At 38.1% G+C, this 21385-nt stretch overlaps 1 protein-coding gene across 1 annotated transcript in view; it reads left to right on the forward strand.

Moving 5' to 3' along the window:
• LOC126844429 (calcium/calmodulin-dependent protein kinase type IV-like) overlaps positions 1-21385 on the forward strand; it is a 54185-nt gene that overhangs the window by 25183 nt on the left and 7617 nt on the right. Inside the window, exon 2 of the mRNA XM_050582623.1 lies at positions 20389-20601. Coding sequence (XP_050438580.1) covers positions 20389-20601 — 213 coding nt within the window. The remainder of the gene's footprint in view (positions 1-20388; positions 20602-21385) is intronic.

Raw genomic sequence — 21385 nt, forward strand, 5'->3', positions numbered from 1 at the left:
GTGTTTTCCACAGTACAACGTTCTCTAATAGTCATATTATGACCGCGTCTCTATCGGGTAAGTGTGGGCAATCATAATAGTACTTAAAAAAATAAATCCCGAATGCATTAATAGTAATATCCCCCTGCGCTCTATGATAGTATGTGCAAGTAATATAATATAATTTATATGCTGGCGATGAGGAGAGACCAGCCTGGACCAACAAATAAAACGGCAAGAGATTACTGCACCGCCGCACATATTTAGGGTCGATGACACCCGTAAAAAAAAAAAACGTTCAAAATATATCACTCTGACAGGTACACTCACATATTATTATTATTATTACTCCACGGGCCGCAGCCATTTTGTCACAAATTAGTCGTACTCACGCCGTTGTGTTGTTGTTCGCCGTTTAAGTACCGGTCAAAATTATTTTTCACATTGTAACCGTAAACGCGTTTAAACCGTGTAGTGCTTACCGATAGTGTGAAGTCTAAATACTAACGCTTAATATCAGGCGTTAACCGGTTAGCAGCACTTCTGTTAGTAGCGAGTGTCTTTTTTGTATTTAAGGTCAGACATTTTTCTGGCCGATTTTCTTTGAGTAGCGTAATAGTTACTACTTACCTACTTTTCACATTCTCTTTGCCTTTTTTTTTAATAATATCCAAGAGATGTAAATTGTATAGACATTTTTTAAGCTATCCCGGCCTCAGATTTTCCCAAGGACGTTATATAAGTCCCTTCCTTGAAAATATTGTAGGCATTCTTTTTAAATTTGTATCATTTGAAAACGAATCTGAGCTGATTTTTTGGAGATTTTTGTCTTTTGTTTGTTACCTCAACACCCATCCGGTAGCGTCGGCCGTTTCGTATCGGTTACAACGCAACTAACACAGTGAATTAACATTACATACGTCATCCCAGTAGTCAAAACAAAACGACTGGCCAATTACCATAAGAATATATTATATTGTTGTGTAATTAGACGGCAAGTTTAATAACGAGATAGGCGTTGCGACGCAAATACAAAAAAGGAGCGAGTAATAACACTATAATATACGTGTAGGTACTAAGCTGAGTTAATATATTTTATTAACGAGCTCTTTAACGAAAAGACAATAATTGCGTTTGTTTATTCGATGGTAGAGTTATGCATGCTTTAAAAACACAGTGACTTTTAACCGGCCATTAAAAAACGCGGTTCGCAAATAGCGACGGTTCGCTCGGTCAAACATGATTTACCATGCAAATAATATACACCCACAAACGCATAAAAACAAACTGCGCGTTTCTCTATAAGCAAGGTATAACATAAGGTCGTGTTAAAAAATGTATCATTCGACGTGTGCCATTACGGTATGGTCGCTGATAAACTATCGAAATCTCTATTACGGTTCTCACACGACGCGCTTTTCTCATAGCCTCAAATCTCTAACGTTCTAAAAAACATGCAATTATTATTATTTTTCGGTTTTTCTCAGCTCGGCGAATATTATATACTTTTACTTTCGTCTTGGTGTTTTTTTTTTTTTGGTTTTCCACGCGTTTCTCTGTGTATAATTTATGTACATATTGTACGCCGCTTATCTTCTACTCTCCCGGACCCGGTCCGCCTCGCAGATGCTTATTAGGCGCTATTTTGTGCGTGTTTGTTTATGTGCGTTAAGGGGAAAAGAAGAAGTCGGCGCGGTGCTGCTCGTTAAGAAGTTGTCCGCGTGGGGAGGAGCACAGCTGCACCTGAGGATTTCTCCTCGACCGTTGAGGACCCGTGCAGCTTTGCGCTCGTGTCCGGATTATACAGTTGTGTGTGCCACTTTCGCAAGCCAAATAATAATAATAATAACGATAATGATAATAATAGGAATAATACCGAGTGTGTATATGAGCTAGCTGATAATAATTTTCGGGTGCCGGCGGTTCGCTTCCGGCGGTTATCGCGTCGTCGCCCGCCTCCGGGTCGTGTGTGTCCTTCTCGCCACAGAAACCTGCAGCTTATCTTAAACCTGCTAACGGTATAAACGGCCCATTGTGTTTTTTTTACCGGCACGGTCGCCATCGACAGCCCGTTTCCGGACCATCGTCTCCGTCTTCGGCGTGGCTGCTCGTTACCGACCGTTTTTCTAGGACGCCGCACCGCAGTGGGTTACATTTACATACTATTAAAATGTTACTATGGAGTATCCGACCACGAAAAGCCCTTTACACTCGATCCACGACACCCGGACGATTCCTGTTAGTAGAGTACAGAATTCACGATTAAACCTACCAAATTACAATGGGAAAACCTACTTTAATTTGGTTTAGTCCTTCCTCTCTAATAATATTATGTAAATAGCCTACAGAGTTAACGGGCGTATAGCGGACAAGTGCTGGATTTAAGGTTAAGCTCTAAAGCGGTCGGTAAAATATTTGTGACGAATTAACCTCCCTTGCCCCCCCCCCATCTTATTTCCTAAACACTTGGACATAGCCATGATGTACATAAGTATTCAAATGATATTGTTACATACAATCACGTACAACAATTAAAAAATTATTTCATTGTTTAAAATGTTAGAGCAAAAATTGTTTACACAAGTTTTTCATTAAAATACATGCATGGAATATTATGGAAATATTTTGTAAGCTTATTTTTGAAACATAAATTATCTGATTAAAAACTAAAATGTAAAATTATTTAAAACATCAAAATACAGTTTCAAATTTGTAATAAATATATTTTTGTGGCGTGTGTAACAATATGGTTTTAATACTAGTAATAAATGTTAGTGAACAATGTGGTTTCCTTTATAATTTTTAGCTTGCTTATAATCAATTTGTGTTTCTTCAAAATCGACCATTGGGGGTAGGTGACCTATATAGAGGAGCGCCTCTTTCACCCTGATTCGAAAGGGAAAAGTCAAATGTCGGCCCGGTAAATATCGACCGACCCACTTGTTTGTGTTTTGGGCGTGCGCGCATATTCTGTGAACCCGGTATAATATTATTATGTTTACCTACAGCCGTGTGACGTCTTGTCAGTGTAGACGACTTTAAGGTCATTGTGCAGGGTTCAGTTCAAGAATGTATGACATAGGGCATCTATTTGAATTTCAAAATCAAACCGCGCGTGTGTCGTGCATAGTAGCGTAGGCGAATAGTATAATACCTAATATTATTCCATCACACGACTAAACCGGTAGCAAATGTAGCTGCTAGGAGTTGCCCCGTCCCCTCCCCCCTCTCCCCCCTTTTCACCGTCATCTCATCGCCTCAAAACAAATTTTGAACTTGTGACGTTGGCGGCGCGCGTGAAAAACATTACGAAATGACGTTAAGTATTGTCGTGATTAAATATTATTGTGTGTGTATATAGGTATGTGTGTGTACCTGTATTAGTCACTGTGGTTTTTTTTTTTAGCTAATGGTTTCTGCGCGAGCAGCTGTTGTTACGTTTGCCCGTTCAAATGCAAACGCCTATACTCGAACGGTGACGAAACGCCCCGCCGAACTCTCAGCCGGAATCGGACCTTGACCGACAAATCCCCGGTTTTACCCTAGTCACGATACATCTGTTTGGTCGGTCTTATCCGCGTAGCTATAAGGTTTTCCGCAATGCACAAAAAACATCCTAAAAAGACGACGTTCGCATCGAAGTTAAAAAAAATGTCCAATACGATTGTTGTTTAAAGCATAAATCTAGCATGTCAACTAACTACTAATTTATACTCGATTTGATTGAACGATTATTAATGTCCACCCTATGTATTATAAACGATATTTAAATGTTTTTAATTAATCCCTCTTTTATAAAAAAAAAATACTAATTCCGCTCTAAATCTCGGTGCTTGTAAAGCCTGGCCTTTTCTGCGGGTGAGATTATTGTTTTGCCATGCATGTGATATTCGTCTGCGATAAGGGTAGGCAATCTTAGGTCGCACTTATGTCTTCCACCCAAACACCCTCAATGAATTAGGTTAGAATACTATCTGTTGACGGTAAAATACGCTATTCTTACCAGACGGTATTTTATGGGAGTTATTTTTGGTTTTTTTTTTTTACTATTCTTATTTTACATACCTATTTTTAATTTCTTTTTTTTTCGTCACGGCAATTAGCCCGCTCATTGTCTCGCCTTCGGTGGCATTGAAATGAAATTATGCCGAACGTAACGAGTAGTGCATGTATGGCGTCGTCGCGTATCGCCACGCTGTTCAATCCGTCTCTTTTTTTTACATGATGTATATTATATTATAGACATGTTGTGTATAATTATTATTGCGAGTAGAGTTATAAGAGGTCGAAGGTCTTCTTTTATTTATTTACTTAACCTTTTCACATTTTTTATTTTTTAATACTCTTTGTAGGCTTTGTGTGTGCGTTCGCCGTTACACAACGGTTGAATTACTTTTAAACGGATTGAGAGGTTTACAATTTTTTTTTTTTATTATTATGCTTTTTATGTAACAGTCTCTCGTGATGTTTATAAAGTTTGCAAAGCGGATCGGATCGCTGGCCTTCCGCTGTTGTTGTGTATAATAGACAACAACAATAATAATAACATAACATAATGAATTGAACCCGTATGATGTATAGCTATTGCCCCGACCACGGATGACGTAAAACGAACATTTTTCGCACCGACTTAAACCAACGAGAGCTTGTGCTTCGCGGTTCACTGCACGAAATGCACATCCATTCGACCGGGGGCCAGACTTGTAACGTGACCAGAGCTTTCACGGGTGGTTTAATTCGGTTAAAGTCGTTGTACGTCACGATTGCTCGACTCCGCACTTAGAGACAAGACTAATTTATAACATTGAGAAACGTGCAGACCTCGCGGCCGGATGAGCGGTGGTGCGCTGGTTGCTGCTATACCACGATTGCGTGTGTTGTGCGAGTCTCCGAAAAAGAGCAAATAGAAATACTGACATAAATTTGACTTTTACCGCACTTGTCATAATTCATTGGCTATCCATTGGTCGTCGCCCTCGTTTCGACGCTTGCTCATGGATCACATACAGAGTGTAGGCGTGGTAAGTAAATTTTGCCAATCGCGCGAGTTGTCTAACGTTGTTTATCACGGTATTAATATTGACAACGACAATGTGTCAATTGTGTGTAACGCGAACCGCCTTTGAGACACCTCCGACGAAATTGGGCGTACGCGCAAATAGAAGGCGATCTTAATCTGCCATTGTAATAGAGTTAAGTATTGTAACAGTAAACATGTACAGTTGCTGAGTCTGGCGAGATTAGTAGGTGTTAGATTAGCTGGTATATACTTAATATATATATATATGTGTATATTATACTTATTTGCATACTTCTGGTAATAGCCCCGGGTAGTCTGCGCTAAACGCACGGCGGGTACGACGCTAGATCCGTTCCATCGCATGTCAGAATTCAACCGATTTGTATATGTAAATTTTTAATGTTTACAATAAAATTCTATTGATTTTCAAGAATATCTCATTTCAAAGCATAAACAATAATTAATAACTTTCACGGGTACCATACTCGATAATGCATATTTTAAACGCCTCGATAGTCGCTTAAGGAGCGAAACTCCTTGCGGAGATGGATTGAACGAGATAAATAATGATTGGATAGATTGATCTATTGATGTGTTGCGAAAAGACGGCCTGGGGCGAAAAATCAAACCCACGTCGATCGCACAAACAACCAATTAGACGGTTGGTTAATGGATTTCCACGTAGTACACTTGTCGGTAGACAGTATCAGTCAAAGGGTGACTTGCGGTGTTCAATTGCGTGTCAAAAAAAAAAATTGTCACATTTTATAAGAAATGTCAATGTGTTTAATGTCAAAAAAGTTCTGACCTTTGGTATTTATAAACAATTTGTCCGCTGTTGTACAGTGAAATCAGTGCGTCAGTCCGCCGCTGTTAATTGTGTATAGGCCTTGTGGGGATCATATCATATCTATCGTTTACCGGAAACGACCTAACGTGGTTCCATCAACGTTGTATAAGTCATAAGGTGACAGCTGGTAAGCGCTTGGAAATTTGGATAGAAGAATCGAGATGATGAAAATGTGCGTTCTGCTATTTACCGTTATTTTTATGTTTATTTGAAAGCAAAATTACCACCATAGCACAACCAACTGAAGCACAACTTCAGTTATGAACTGATTTGCATTGGCGCAACAACAGCTGAAGTCCATTCGTTATTTTAGGACCAGCTTAAGGTTGCGATATCACTAAACTTGCATCTAATACCACCGTTGTACTATATTATACTATATAAATGTAGGTACCGAAACGGGAAATGTGTGTATAACAACCGGCTCGATAATATGGTCTGGAGAGAGAAAAAAAACGGTTAAAGCTATAATAAATAGTTAGAATTTTATTATCATTGTTATTATGCGTTTCACTATTAATACAGCTACTGTAAAGGTTATATCGTATATACCTTGCGTGTGTCCTTAAAAATACATCAAATCATAGTTACTTATCGGTTTACCGGACACGCACATATGGGTCAAGTAAAAAATAAAAACTATTATTTATTATAATGTAGTGTTGGCGCGGGGATGTACGATGGGGCGACACGTCCTTGTGCATTGGTTTTAGCGAATAAAAATTCTGTTGGCGTACACAAATGATAATAACAATGTACACAACACGGTCGCCTTTCCTTTCGTGGGAGCCGACTTTTATTGTTTTATTTTTTATGATTTTTTTATTAAGACAGTCATGACCGCGTTATTACAATAAAAATAAACACTGCTTACGGTCGACCGATTAATATACCGGCAATACCGTTATGGTTCCGTCGTTGGCTTACTGTAATAGTAGTATGAGGATATAATATTTTATTATAATACACTTGTTATTTCGTTTCGCTAGTGTTTTTAATAAACATTCAAAAAACCGGCCTAGGAAACGTCTTAGGCGATAGTAAATCGAGATGCCAATCAGCGAGAAGCTATTTAATATTAATATGCTTTACTTCAAACTAAAAATCAAAATTATGGTCCCGAGTACTTGCATATCGCATACCTAGATCGAAACTGTATTAACTCAAAAACAAGTTATTTTCATGTATGCCGAAAAGCTTATTGTCGTGGCATGTTATGTGATAGGAACAAAAAGTATCTAAATCGGCATCTATTGGAGAGTACTCAACATATTGATAACTCTGTTTTTTATCATTGATCTTTATTAATTAGCATACTAAGGCCATTAGCTAAATCTGGTTTGTTGGTTTAACAGCTTCGTTTTGTAGATTCCGAATAAATGGTTAATTAAAAAACGTATCTTTCGAGTCAATTTATTACATAAAATTTATGCGAATTGAATAAAAGAGAAATTTTCGTTGGTGTTTTTATTAAAATTGTCCATTTCAATTTAATCCGCATTCCATGGTTTGATTAAGGTCAAATGGTAATTGTAAACAAATAGGGCATATTATGTAAACGTGGGGCTTTTTTACAAAAAAAACGTACAAATTTTATTTCATTTCAATGCTTATAATTGGTATAAAATTGAATGTATATCATACATTTTAAGACCGGTACGGTGCACATTTCGTAACGAGGGGTATGTGCTCAGGCTTTGCCTGTGTAAGCGTTTTAAAAGCGCGTTCAAGCAAAGACGCGTAACAACACCGTTAGCACTTCAGTGCTATATTATGTACTCGAACAGCTGCTATACGGTCCAAACGCATAATTCGGCAACGACACATGTCCGTGGGCAAGTCGCAGCTTATAGGTGTCGGTCCCACGCGAAATTCGGTCCTTGTCCTTGTGAAATTTCTAACGTGTCATCGTACGAACGCACTTGGGCCGAATAAATTCTCGTCGTGTACCAATTCCACCAGCAAGTAGCCCGTCCACGATTGTACATATTGTATACATAACGTGCATTTTAATAGCTGCTGTTGTATTATTTTTTTTTTTTATATAGTCTTACTACCTACTTGCGATCATAATTCACGTGATACGATATTTCGTAACGTGACAGGGTATTTTTTTTACTTCGTATTCGAGGTGTGCGTTTTCCAGCGCCGATAATATATTTTATATATAGATCCTAACGGCGGCGCTTATACTAATTATAAACGTGTGTTATGCATGGCATAATATGATATTATAAAATAATATCGACAGAGACCGAACGCCTCGAAATTCGACACCGCCACACCGTGTGTGCGGTTTAGTGATTTACTACTGGCGTTTCTGCCGTGTCCACAGCAACAACGTGCTCATAGAGTGTAGTGTTGTGTATAAGTATAGTTTCTTGGTGTTTTTGTCCCCCGAAAACAACCGTTAAGTCAAACGTACCGCGAAAACAGGATGCGACCGCCGCCGCCGCTATCCCATCCATCCGTCGTCGCCGCCATTCCTATAGGCTATGCACGCCGCAGGTGTAAATCCACAGCTGCCGCCGGTCGAACACAACCGACAGAGCTAAAACAGCAACTCGGTCTGGTTGCCAACGCAGGCTCAAAGTCTCTCTATATGAACCGCTTGGCCTATCTGAATATGCTGGCCATGATTTATGTATGCAAATTAAACGACGATTTATATTGTCTTTTTTTTTTTATGTAAGTAGTAAAAATTTTATACAAACCTCCTTTGTTTAACGCCGATGCAGATCTCGGTGACTGGTCATTTATTTTTTATTACATTATTACTTTTTTTTCGCATCGGTCAACCGTTCATAATTCTTTGGGCCACAGCCGCCCGCCGCTGACACTTTATACGACGAGTATTGCGAAAAATAATACCTTATCGACGATCAAACACATCACACAGCTGTGGACCGACCTTGTCCGTCGCACAACAATTTTATTATGGTTGTCACGTAAAAAAAAAAAAATATACAATCGCTTTTGATTCGGAAAAAATCCTTTTCTGACAACGAATTTTGTAGAAAAATAATATAATTTATAAAAAAAAAAAAATTGCAATTAGCATGCATTTTTAAACAACAATAGAGATATTTTTTATTAAGAAAATATTTTATATCACTTAAAATTTGACTTAAAACTGTGAACATATTTTGTGGCTTAATATTTTTATTCTTAAATAGGAGTTGAAAAGTAATGTTTATATTTTACACTATAAAGATGGGTTATTATAAAATTAAAGATTACAAATGCTAAATTGTAATTTCCCGAGTAGCTCATTTTTAGACTAGGAAAATTTGTAACGTTGAACAGCTATGGTAATTGTAATTTATAAAATAAAAACCCAACAACTTTTGCGTATATTGACCATGGTACATTTTTTTTTTTATAAAATATGACAGACGCGTGTTGCTGGCCACGAGTCTACGCCATCACGGTTTGCGTTTTTTTCTCTCTTAATAGCTATACTAATATAAAACGGACGACTCGTCGTTTACGTGATTTTCTTTATCCATCTATATCCATTGCTCGTCGGTGTCGAGAAAGTTGTTGAGACTCTAGTTACTTTTAAGATTTTTGCCTTCTCCTATTTTTCCCTTTAGCTACGACTATGTACAACTCGCGATGACCCAACCTAACCCGTATCGAATTTTCCAAACGCGGTTTTCTCTCTCGAAAAAAAGAAAAAAAAAGCGACCCAAATATTTTTTTATTATTTTTGTCCAGTCTGCACTATCCGGGCACGTACGCCGGTGAATGATATCAGAGCGGATGCGTCAGTAGAAATAATTTTGTCATCGTCGCGTACCGTAATAATAATAATAATAATAATATGCTATTATCTCATTCTACACATGTGTGTCTGGTATCTGCGAAATCAGCGAATTCGTTATGTTGTGTGAGATCATAATATTATCGACGACGGTGTGTATATACTTATCCGTTTCTGTTCGAATACAACATTTGATATCAAGGGAAAAGACTGTATCTATTATAGCTGTTTTACTATCATATACAAAAATATTTGTTTGACTAGCTTTCAAATATAAAAAAAACGTACACACGATTGAACTTAACCCGCGGTGTGTGTTTTTAACAGGTGATATTATGATGTGTTTGATGATATGTCTATAGGTTCGGTTAGAAAGTCAATTACACGTTATTATGACCGTTTAAATCATAGTCTCTTCGGGTTGGGTTACGTGTAGACCTATGCAGACAAAAACGCATTGACGGATGTGTGCCCGGTTTCCAATGGTTTCCAGAGGGTATAATAAAAAGTCCATTGTATATACTATATAGGGTACGGTCACTGTGGGTCTGAGACAATAACAACGCAGACAGCAATTATAATTAGCGTCGTCTGAACGCGCGCCTCTTATTGTGTGTGCACTTGGGGCGCTCTCTTGACGATTTTCATAAGAAACAAATTATCGACACCGCGGCTGACTGCAAGCGATATTGCAAATAACTTTCCTATATTGCTTCCGTGCAAGTTCAGTGCCGTCCACCCCCTTCGTCGCGTACACATCCGTTTCATCCGTTCTTGGACTTGAAACCTGTTTCGTTCGGCCGGCCGTGACATTAGGAGAGTTCGACGACAACGACAGCGACCCCCTCGTGTATCCGCCGGTATAATGTACAAAAAAAAAAAAACTGTATATTTTACTCTATAATCGTATTATGTACTTACGCCCCGGATATATTAATAACACCTTTTCGTGTGTGTGTGTGTGTGTCTGTTGATAAAACGCAACACGATTAAACCGTTTGTGTTTATTGTGCGGGAGACGACTCGAGGGGGAAAATGTAAAGAATAAAAATAAAAACAAGAGTCTCTCGCACGTTGCGAAATACAGGACTCTATTGTATGTGTGTGTGTGTGTGTATGTTTTACCTGTACGGGCTATTAATTATTCATTAAACGCATATGTATGTGTGTCGCCCACGCCGACTAGTCTGGTTGTGAAAATGTCACGGCGAGCGGTGCAACGACCGTAAGGGGTTTTTTTTTTTGCAATCTTATCGTGTTATCTATATACTTAACTACAAAGGGTTGACGTCCGGTGGTGCTTTGGTGTGGTGTGTGTTATACATCGGTGTTATTTTCGTACGCGTAGACAAGACTGGAAAACGTGTAGGTATACGTTATTTTTTTTTTTTTAGTAAATCCGTCATCGTAGAAAAAAAAACCGCGAAATGACGTGTACCCGAATTAGGTGTAAATGAAGTATTAGCAACAAAAAATTCCACGGAAACGTGTTAATTTTTTTTGACGGTCAAACTGTGTCACAAGTGACACAAAGTCGCGGCGTAAGACAAAAAAAAAGTATGGACATTTGTGTTTAATTTTTTTTTCCTTTTAATTATTTTCGTACACTCGGCGTGCGCTAACGGTAAACACTATATTGAGCGACCGCCGACAATATGCGTTTCTGTTGATCATAGTATATAAAATATGTAAAAAAAAAAACCTGTGAACACCGGGACGACTGCTAAAAAAAAAACTTCGAACAGACTTGGCGGTAGGTTCAAATGTCATAGTCGAATAATTGTTCGAAAAAAAATTTTTTTATCATTATCGACTCCAACCGGAATCTAAATGTCACGAGACGGATCGACTCTATTCATTTATTTTACCAACGACGTTTAAAAAGAGTCGATAATAAAAAAATACTTAATATTCGGAATCGTTCGACGAGTGTAGTAACAGCTCGGGCTACGAATTATCATACCCGATCGGCTATAGTGTTATTATATTTAATGGGGGGGGGGAAATTGACGTTTTCACCGTTTCCGCCATTAATGGCCGCTGTCGAATCGCACGAGGAAAACGTTTCTATCGAGAAATAGCTAAAAAAAAAAAATTACAATATGTATTGGAAATTTGGCGTTTGGTGAAAAATGAATTGTCCGTCCTAATTTTTATTTGTGTTTTCGAATTTGGTAGATAATATACGAATTTTCCAGTACCCCTCAATGGTGTCTGAACAAAAAGACCAGTTGGTCGCGAGGTGCGGTTGTTGTATTAATTTATGCTAATCGACTATTTTATATTAAGTCAAGTGCTTTTGTACGCGAGTACAGTTTCTCGTTGTCTCGGGTAAATAATACGGGTATTGCTTTTTTATTGAATACAAAAAAAAATACAACCGTTTCCTCGTCAGGCACGGCGTTGTTTTTTTTTTATGTAATTTTATGAAGACCCGGGGTAAACGGGTACTATTTTAATGTTGTATGTATTTTTTATTCGTCCGGAACACGAGAAAAAAAAACACCGTTTCAACCCAAGCAATACCCCTAGAGGATCATTGATGATGATAATAATAGTACCTTCAAGTTGTTGTTTTATATTCATAATATTAATATGTTTGCCCCAGGCGGTCGGGTTTAAAAAAAAATATAATTTCATGTTTAAATAATACCCGTCCGGCCGGCGGGCGACCAATGTTGATGCATTTGATCATTGTTTTATAATTCACATTATACTAACTTTACCTAACAACGTCGAGTGGGAAGCGAGCGAATTTGTTTTTCTTTCAATTGAGTTGTCAATACATCACAGGAAACTATCCTAGACAATCCTCGTTGTGTGCAAATATTGAATTAAGTCGGTAAACGTTCTTCGTGGTTCGACAAACTCGGTAAACCAAATAGGTACCACACTTTTTGCGTTAAAAAGAACTCTTCGTGTTAGCCCCTTACAGCTTAGGCCTTTTTTTCACATTCTAATCAGCTACCTAATATTTTGTTGAAGATCTTGTGCAGACACCGCGCATTGGCGGCAGTAGAACAGGCTGGTAAAGCCTCAAAAATAAAGTATAACTTTACAGTAAATTTTTTCTATTGAACCCTCTAACCCGCCACAAACAATATTAGTTAAATCGTCAGTTAATGATTGAATAGTATTGTATACGTTTTGACGTTGACGGCCATACAAACAGTCTTGGTGTAAAATGGGCTTGTAAGAAGGGACATCGACCTCGGTATTAAAAAGTACCTAATGTACATGGAAATTTCTAAAAATGTATAACAGTTGTGCCTTAAACAAACAACGGTATTTAACGAGTAATGTATTTTTACATTAGGGAGTTACGGCACGTGTGCGCAAGTTCATTACAATTTTAATTTTTTTACTTTATAGACAATTTTTACAACTTAAAAAAGTGTAAGTGTAGGTAAATGTAAACAAAATGTGGCGAATATACATGCAAATTATTTTAATAATAAGCTGACACTTGTATGTATTCCTAAATCGTTTAGTGGATCGTTTTTAAGGTTAAAAACAACGAATTGTTGAGTAATTGTACTTCCATTTTTGGTGTTTGTTTTTAAAAATCTATACCTATATTACAAAACGATGACAAAACGGTGTTTTGGTTAAATGAGAATTAATTGTTTAATCGCAAACAACTCGTGTATGGTCAGGAACTTCAAATAGGTATTTTTTAAATTGTTATCTTTTTTGAATAATTCCAACCTGTATCATGCGGGCAAACCCACGAATGTGAGTATAGTAAATTATCATTATAATGGCCCCTTAGCTTATCTGCCATAATATGTACGTAGGTCGTATTGTGTAGTCCGGGTGTACTGGAATGATTATTTTTACTTCCAAATGGACTAATAATTAAATTAAAAAATTTAATTTTAGCGCCGTAATTGGCTTTAAATTGCGTCACTGATCAAACGATCAACTGGTCAAATTGGTCCGTATTTAGTCAAAATTAGCGGTTTCAGCCCAAAGTCAAGTGCGCTGAGCGGGGAGAGTAAACGGCTCTTGCCGAACGAAAATGATGATTTCCATGTCTTGGCGTGTTAACGTTTTTTTATGTATGCGATTACACGATATTATATGACAACATTAGGGGGAAAAAGTGAAATCAAAAACCCATCATCATAATAGCTATAAAAACGTTATCGGTGCATGCTACATTATAATCAATATCCTATCACTGTATCGGATGGTTGACCGTTGTAATAATATTATATTCTAGCAGTAACGGTCGTCACAATCATATTTATTATTATCGATTTGGCAGTTTGCTGCTACCGGTTTTCAAAGGGAAACCTGTGTGGTTATCGATATTCGACCATGACTGGGACGGGTTCGACTTTCGAGTGCGGGCGTGTGGTGCAGGCGACGTCAACGACTTGGAATTTCTCGGCGGGCATCGGAGGTCGCGTGTGCCATCTTTTTTTATGTGTATAAGAAGAATGAAAAAAAAACGGCGCCCCGTCTGGAAACCTGTTTAATTAGTCGGTAAGGCACGCGACGAAACAAACGCCTTTCCGTCGGCGACGGCCTCGGGGGAGTGAGTATAATATAATATATATATTTTATTGTGCGTTACACGATATTTGTATTATTGTGGACTCGGGTGGACGAAGACAAATAAATTATATAACGTCTCGCGTTCGCCTTTATTGTTGGCGTTGTTGTTTGCACATTTTTGCCGACTCCGCGTGAAACGACGACGTGTTATACCTAAGTCGGTTTGTGGAATTTCGATTTTGTTTTTCATATTTTGCTTTCTTTCTCCTTTGTATGTGTGTGTGTACTTCTTACACCACCACCACCACCACCACTGTGCGTGCTCGGAGCGCCGCACTTACTCGCACACCTGCACCTCCTCCTCCGCCGTGTAGGTACGCGTTATTCGCGCGCCACGTGTACTGTATAATATTATTATTATTATTGACGACGACAACGACAACAACAACAACCGTCGTCGACGAGCAATCATTAAAAAAAACATAATAATATATGTAATAGTGTGTGTGTGTGAAGAAAAACTGACGACGGTGGAGGGGAGCGCTCGTGTGCGGGGGAGAGTCAACGTCCTGGTAGCGGCGGTGTGCGACCATTAGAAAACCATCGGCAACAGCAGTTTGTAATAATGTCCTTGACCCGACAACGATGACGGTCCGATGTCCTTTCGGACGTGCCCGTGTGTGTGTGCTTGGCTTTGCAACAAGAGGACGAATGAACAACAATATAACTGTCATATCTCTTCATCTCTTTCTTCTTGTTTTTTTTTTTTTTTGCTCTCGAGTTTCTTGTGTGTGTGTGTGTACAATGTATATAATATAATATTATTATCATTGTTGTGTTATCATTATCCCGTCCAGATGTACTCGGTGGACAATAGCGAGAATTGAATCGTATGTTGTTGTTTTTTTTTTTTGGCGTACTCGAACACACTCGAAAATATTATTATTATTATATCTGTATCTGTGCACGCGCAATAATTGGAAAACGCCATTTTCAAAACGTAACCGCGTTTAAGTACACGTGTATTTTTTTTTATTTTTATATTGTGTGCGGACATAGACGTTGGATACGTGTTCGGTGTCTCGCGTCTAGGTCTAGCAGCATCTCATGCCACAGAATTGAAGACGAAAAAACCACACACACACACACATACATAATATATAAATGATTATTATAACGCTTTCAGGCGACCTGCGAGACGAGGCGAGGAGATTACTGTGAAATTCTAATTGGACAGAATCGTTTATAAACGAGACCCAAGTGTGTGTGCTTTTCGAACCATCTAACCATATAACAGTACCTATATTATATTTATATTCTTGATCGAACCTTTACCGTATTAATAAACAACCGATGCGGTGCACGCCCAGCTATACAACCACAACCCCCGTGTAATTATGAATAAAAATCCGGTCATGATAACATCGACCAATTTAAGCGTGTATACATGTATAATACAACACATTCGGATCGTGTACCCCAACACGAGTTATTTAACGTTTAAAAATTACCGTTGGTCATAAAACCTAGTCGCGCGCAGGGTTAGCATTCCACCGGTACCGGAGCAGTGGCGTACGGTTTTCTTTGCGACTATCGAAGTCTCCACAAGGTCGCAGCGGTGCTCGAATGGCGTTAATAAAACAATCGATCAAGTGCGTTTTTTTTTGGAATAATAACAATAACGCTATATAATTAATTGTCTGTAAAAAACGAATCACGCGCCGCAGCCTCGTCGTGCAAGGGCAATGCCAATAGCGTCGTTTGAAACGAGAGCAACGGTGGTTGCTGCTACTGTGGCAGCGCGTGACAACTCAATTTGCCCCGTCGAAACCCGGTCAAACAGAAATGGCAGCCGAGTGTCGGTTTTTTCCTCTCTCTCTCTCTTCACTACAATGACCTCATCGCCTAGTTGTGTATGCGGTACGCGCACTGTCCTATACCGTTTTGTCTTGAGAGTTTGTGTGTGTGTGTGTGTGCCCGCTCAGTAGTTCATCGATCGAAGAACTGGGCAAAGAAGTAAGTGGTGTTGTCGTGTGCGATCAGGTCGTTTTTACTATTTCTGTCACGACCTTCCGAAGGTATCCGCCGAAACGGTTCCCATGGGCTGTTCCTTCTTCGATTAACCCATATAGATAGCGTCTCCTATCCGTGTGTGTTATCATTTCTTAAAACCGATAGCATTGTCCACCTTGGGTCGAGAGCGCACAATGCATTTACACCGATGACCCGGGGTTAGTTTCTAGGCGGCTTTCTTTTTGCCGCAGTCGTAAAACTCGGCGATAACTGGTTTGAAGCGAAACGCGCTTTTTGCCATACCACATTCGATATCGTGTGACTGCATGTATATATATATATGTGTGTGTGTGTACGCTAGTGCGCGAGGACTTGGACGGGGTAAAAGTTAATACTTAGATCTAGCCTATATAGGTCCACAAGAACCGGTATACGCGGTTAAAACCGTCGAAATTTGCACGTAGAAAATGTCCATCGCACGAGAAAGGCACAATGTGTTGTGTGTGCACATCTCGACAGACTCGAGTACATAATAATAATATAATAATTGTCGAGTGCGGTACACACATTGTACTCTGTTGTACTCGATAGTAGAAATTTTTGCTCGCTGATAATATCTACAATTACTACGGCTGTATGCAATTATTGTATAATGTATATTATTTTAGTTTTATATAATTAGAAAACTGTCAGACGGTGTGCAAGGCGTGCCCGAACTTGTATAATCATACACACTCAGCTAGATAGTGTAGATATTAATTGTGGAAATCCAAAGTTCAAACGTCATTGTAAAACCGACTTCGAAGATACACATGTACAATAGAAACCGTTTCGACTCTCATTTTGAATTCAAAAGTATTTAAAAAAAAAAAACAGTGTCAGAGCAATCATGGCGCGGCAAAGTTGAGTTCGCGTTTGAATTTTGGGTCCTGCCAAGTAATAGTTTTTTGGTCTTTTTAGCAATGAGATGGTTTTCAAAACTAAAATTAATATTTATCTGCAGTTTTATATAGGTATTTAAAAAAATATCATTATCATCTGAAAATAAAAATAGATTATTCACTAATTGAACTAAACTATTCTGGTATGGCGTAAACTAAATAAACCAAACCTAAAACTTAAAGAGAGGGGGCCCGAAGTTGTTTAAGCTCCAAGTTTTGGACACCCACTGCTTGAGTTGTGTAAACTTGTTTTAACTTGTCCACATCATGTTAAACATCTGCTTTAAGCGTGATTCAACGCTTTTCATCATATAGAAAATTGTTAGCAAAAAACAAACTGTTACTTAACCTTTCTCAACGATTAACTTGGATGTGTAAAGTGCCTTTTTTTTTTTGTCGATTCTTTTCAAGTGCGCGTACACTGTCGGTGTGTGTTGTGCGTTTATCCATTTTTTTTTTTTTTTTTTGAAAAAACCCATCGAGGACCTTCGCGGTTAAGCAAACCGTATGCTAATATCATTATCACTTTGGACGTGATATTCTAAACGGTTGTCGAATCTACAAGGATACGTCAACAAATATCAACTCTTACACGGTTTACACCACAAATGATTATGCAGTGCATATTGTGTACGCAGTTAGACCATGTTTGTATCCGTTTGGTTTGTTATTTGCTTTTGACTGGACCGAACACCTCCTCCGATGAAACTTTTTATTTACATCTGGACGCCTTTTTTTTAACTTTATTTTTGTTTTTATTGTTAGGTCAATACAACTCGACATTATCATATTACGCCTATATATATATATATAACTTCATGTATTGTACTCTTAACTCTGCCGAAACGATGCATTCGGTTAAGAAGTAAGAACTGTGTGACTGTGCATATAATAATAATATATTGACACATATTATATACACGAGCGGTCTCCTCCGGTCGCTTTTACGAACACCTGTGTTTGTTTTTTAATACACTAGGCACAGGAACTACGTCGTATACAGCGATGGCGTGTCAGTTCCATACCTAAAATATATATTTATATATATATATATAATATTATTTTACTAGCTGGTCGATCCGAGTTGATAATAATTTGACGATACAACTTGTGTGTGTGTGTGTGTGTGTGTATAATATTTATCAAACAATATTATAGGTTTTTGTATGAGCGTTTACACTTAAAGTATCATTCTACTATTTATAAATGGTATCCTACAATGACTGTATGTGTATGTGTGTGTACAGTGAAAGCGGGCGAAAATCCTTAGGTGACAATAGAAGGTGTTACACAATGGGCTCTGTCCGTCGATACCTTGTACCTATATGTATATAATTAATACTTCAACACTAGTGCTACGTGTGTTACTCTGCAATATTATGGGGTTTTTTTTTTTTTAATTTTTTATTTACCGATTCTCTTCTCGAATAATATAATGTGTGTTTGTAAGTGTGTGTTCTTCTAATTGCAACACTTTGTGGCGTAGTTACATTATTACACGCAAAACGCTTCGGTTAAGGGACAATAGCCTATAGTGAAAACCACCGCGGCTGTTATTATAGACCGGCCTTCCGCATCGGGAACCTCCTCGTTCTTCTCCTCCCCCGCGCTGCTATACTAGTACACAGGAGTTTTTTTTTTTTTTTAACGCCTATACATATTATAATAATAATTGTAATGCGCGAGCGGTCCATACTATAACGGTTGTGTGGAAAACAAAAATTACAACGGTTCTTTCATGGAGAGCCAACGTACAGATATTTCAGCCGACGCTCGAGAAGCGTATGCCGGGGGGTCGCATAAACGTACAGTTTATATTGCCTAATAACTTTAGGAGGTGCATAAAACAAAATTAGATAACGCACAACAACTGGACAATTAGCAATTAAGGCTTGTAAATTTAGATTGTATTATTGTTATTGATTTGAATAACGTCCAGGTCTGAGCAACAAAACCATTAGTGTTCAACTGCGTGTACCACCGCCGTCGTTGAACTTTATTCGTTTCTCGGTAGGCATATTAAAATACTTGCTTTACAATAATAATTACAGGCCATGCTGAATAAATCAAATCAAAATATTCTTTGAGTATAATATCCGTATGCACCTGGAGGCTGTCATAGTAGAAAGTCAAAAACCGGTAGCCGAACTGCCCCGGACTGATATATATTTTCACTAGCGTAAACGGCTATTGTTATCTCTGTACAATGATAGTAATAGTAAAATACATACAACTGTTGCCTCGCCATTTGAGTAGTCGGTTGTGGTACTATTATTATATTATATATAGTCAATAATGTATACTGCTGTATCATAGTTTTACAGATCCGTGACAATTGCACCGGGTTTAATTAAAACCAAAGAACTGAATGGTTACCGCTTAAATAATTGTTCTACATAATGTGATATAATATCATTAATACAGTCTGTAATCGAACGATGATAAATTTTCATGATATCAGTATCGACACGGACAGAGAGGACTACTATTAAGTGACATAGGGAAAAAAACCTAGTTATCCGATTCGCGCCGTCCTACGACAACATTAGCTCAGAAACGGAGCCGACCTTGATTTAACCATCTCGGGTTAATGGTTGCTCGTTAACCGTTTAACGATTAAAAACCTTTATCTATGCGGTAAGAACACTATGTCATTATTATTATTATTATTATTGACGATTTCGACACGAGCGAGACTTGTTACGCATATTATATTTATGCGCCTGCCTAGGACGACGATTCCGTGTGGGATTTTGAAAACTCATCGACAAAGGTGGGATTGTTGTAGTAACGGTGTAAAGATCTGAAAATAACGAGTGATTTATACACAGTTGGTCCTCTCGGCTAGAAATCGTTTTCGGAAATAATAATTGTGTAAAACTGCGCCCGTTTCCTCCTCCTTCGGGTGTGGTTCAACACAACTAGACTAATATTATATGATATTGCCATTATTCTATGTTAATCGGTATTAGTAACAATACATAACTTATGCGAATGTTGCCACTTGCAATGGTGGTTTCCAAACGTCATCTGCGATTGCTGCACGGATTCACCAGCGCGTATATACATCAGTGTCTGATATTGTTTTTTTTTTTTTTTACAACAACTGTATGCTAATTCTATGTATAATGTATGTATAGTTGTAATTTAAGGAGTGCCGCGTTAGAAACGAAACCTAATCATTTCCGGTCGACCACTGGCAGCCTCGAATCTTTGTGTCTCTTTGTGTACTCCATATTTTATTTTATACCATATGACATGTATGCAATAAAAAAAATGTGTAACTAATTTTGTTGTTTTATTTGTCGTTTTACAGAGGGAAATATGCGACTGTCCGAAGATGTAGGGATAGAAAATCCGGCAAACAGTATGCGGCCAAGTTCCTCAGGAAACGCCGGCGGAACGCTGACCTGCGACCAGAAATTCTGCACGAGGTGGCCGTGCTCGAGGCTTGCACATACAACAGCCGCATAGTCAACCTATACAAAGTGTTCGAGACCGGCACCGAAATGATTTTGCTGCTGGAAATGTAAGTATACACAGTGTATAGTGATTTTGGTGTTGTGTCGGAATTAGTATTGCTAGACCTTACTGCCAGTAGTGCACACGTTTTTAGAACATTTTCAAAAAGGCCAATAAGAGAAGATCGAGAAGAAAGAATAAAACACAATATTATAGTCTTCTTCCGTCCTTTCTTTTTGGTACTTAGTCAAAATCGTTTTAATTATGAGTTGACTACAGTAGTAGACGTACTATACAGAAGTACATTTTTATTTACATTTGATGAGCATCTCACAAATGTGTATGCTGTTATGACCCGTGTAATTTATTTATTAAATAAAATTCTATAAAACTCCACTTTGGCTAACGTCCAAAACGTCTTGGCTTTGTGACCGTAAAAAACCATTATACGCTTATGGTTACTAATTCTCCGGCAATAATATACCTACATAATTTAAATAGCAAAAAAAAATATATATATATTTAAATACAAATTGAAAAAACAACTGGACTCTTAATTCGAAACCACCGTTTTACCGTTGGCAATACATAATATATGCTAAATGATAGTTGCAACGTCGCATTGAAAAATGATAAGAAATTTTGCTTTAGACTCGCATATAAGTATGGCAAGTCGTTATTTACACATTAGCGGTAGATGTATTGCAATGTTATTTTTACATAACATTTTCAATTAAGAAAAAAAAAAACGTGATGCTACCTTGCTAATGGACGCACTATTGCTATTGGGATCACGACCTATAAAATATTTGCGGATGGATTGCGCAATGTTTATAATTTGTTACACAATT

The sequence above is a fragment of the Adelges cooleyi genome, unplaced genomic scaffold, assembly GCF_023614345.1.
Source record: "Adelges cooleyi isolate 19-005CV unplaced genomic scaffold, UGA_ACOO_1.1 ACOO_flye_CR_arks_rails_tigmint_CR_PRNA_108, whole genome shotgun sequence".
Lineage (NCBI taxonomy): Eukaryota > Metazoa > Arthropoda > Insecta > Hemiptera > Adelgidae > Adelges > Adelges cooleyi.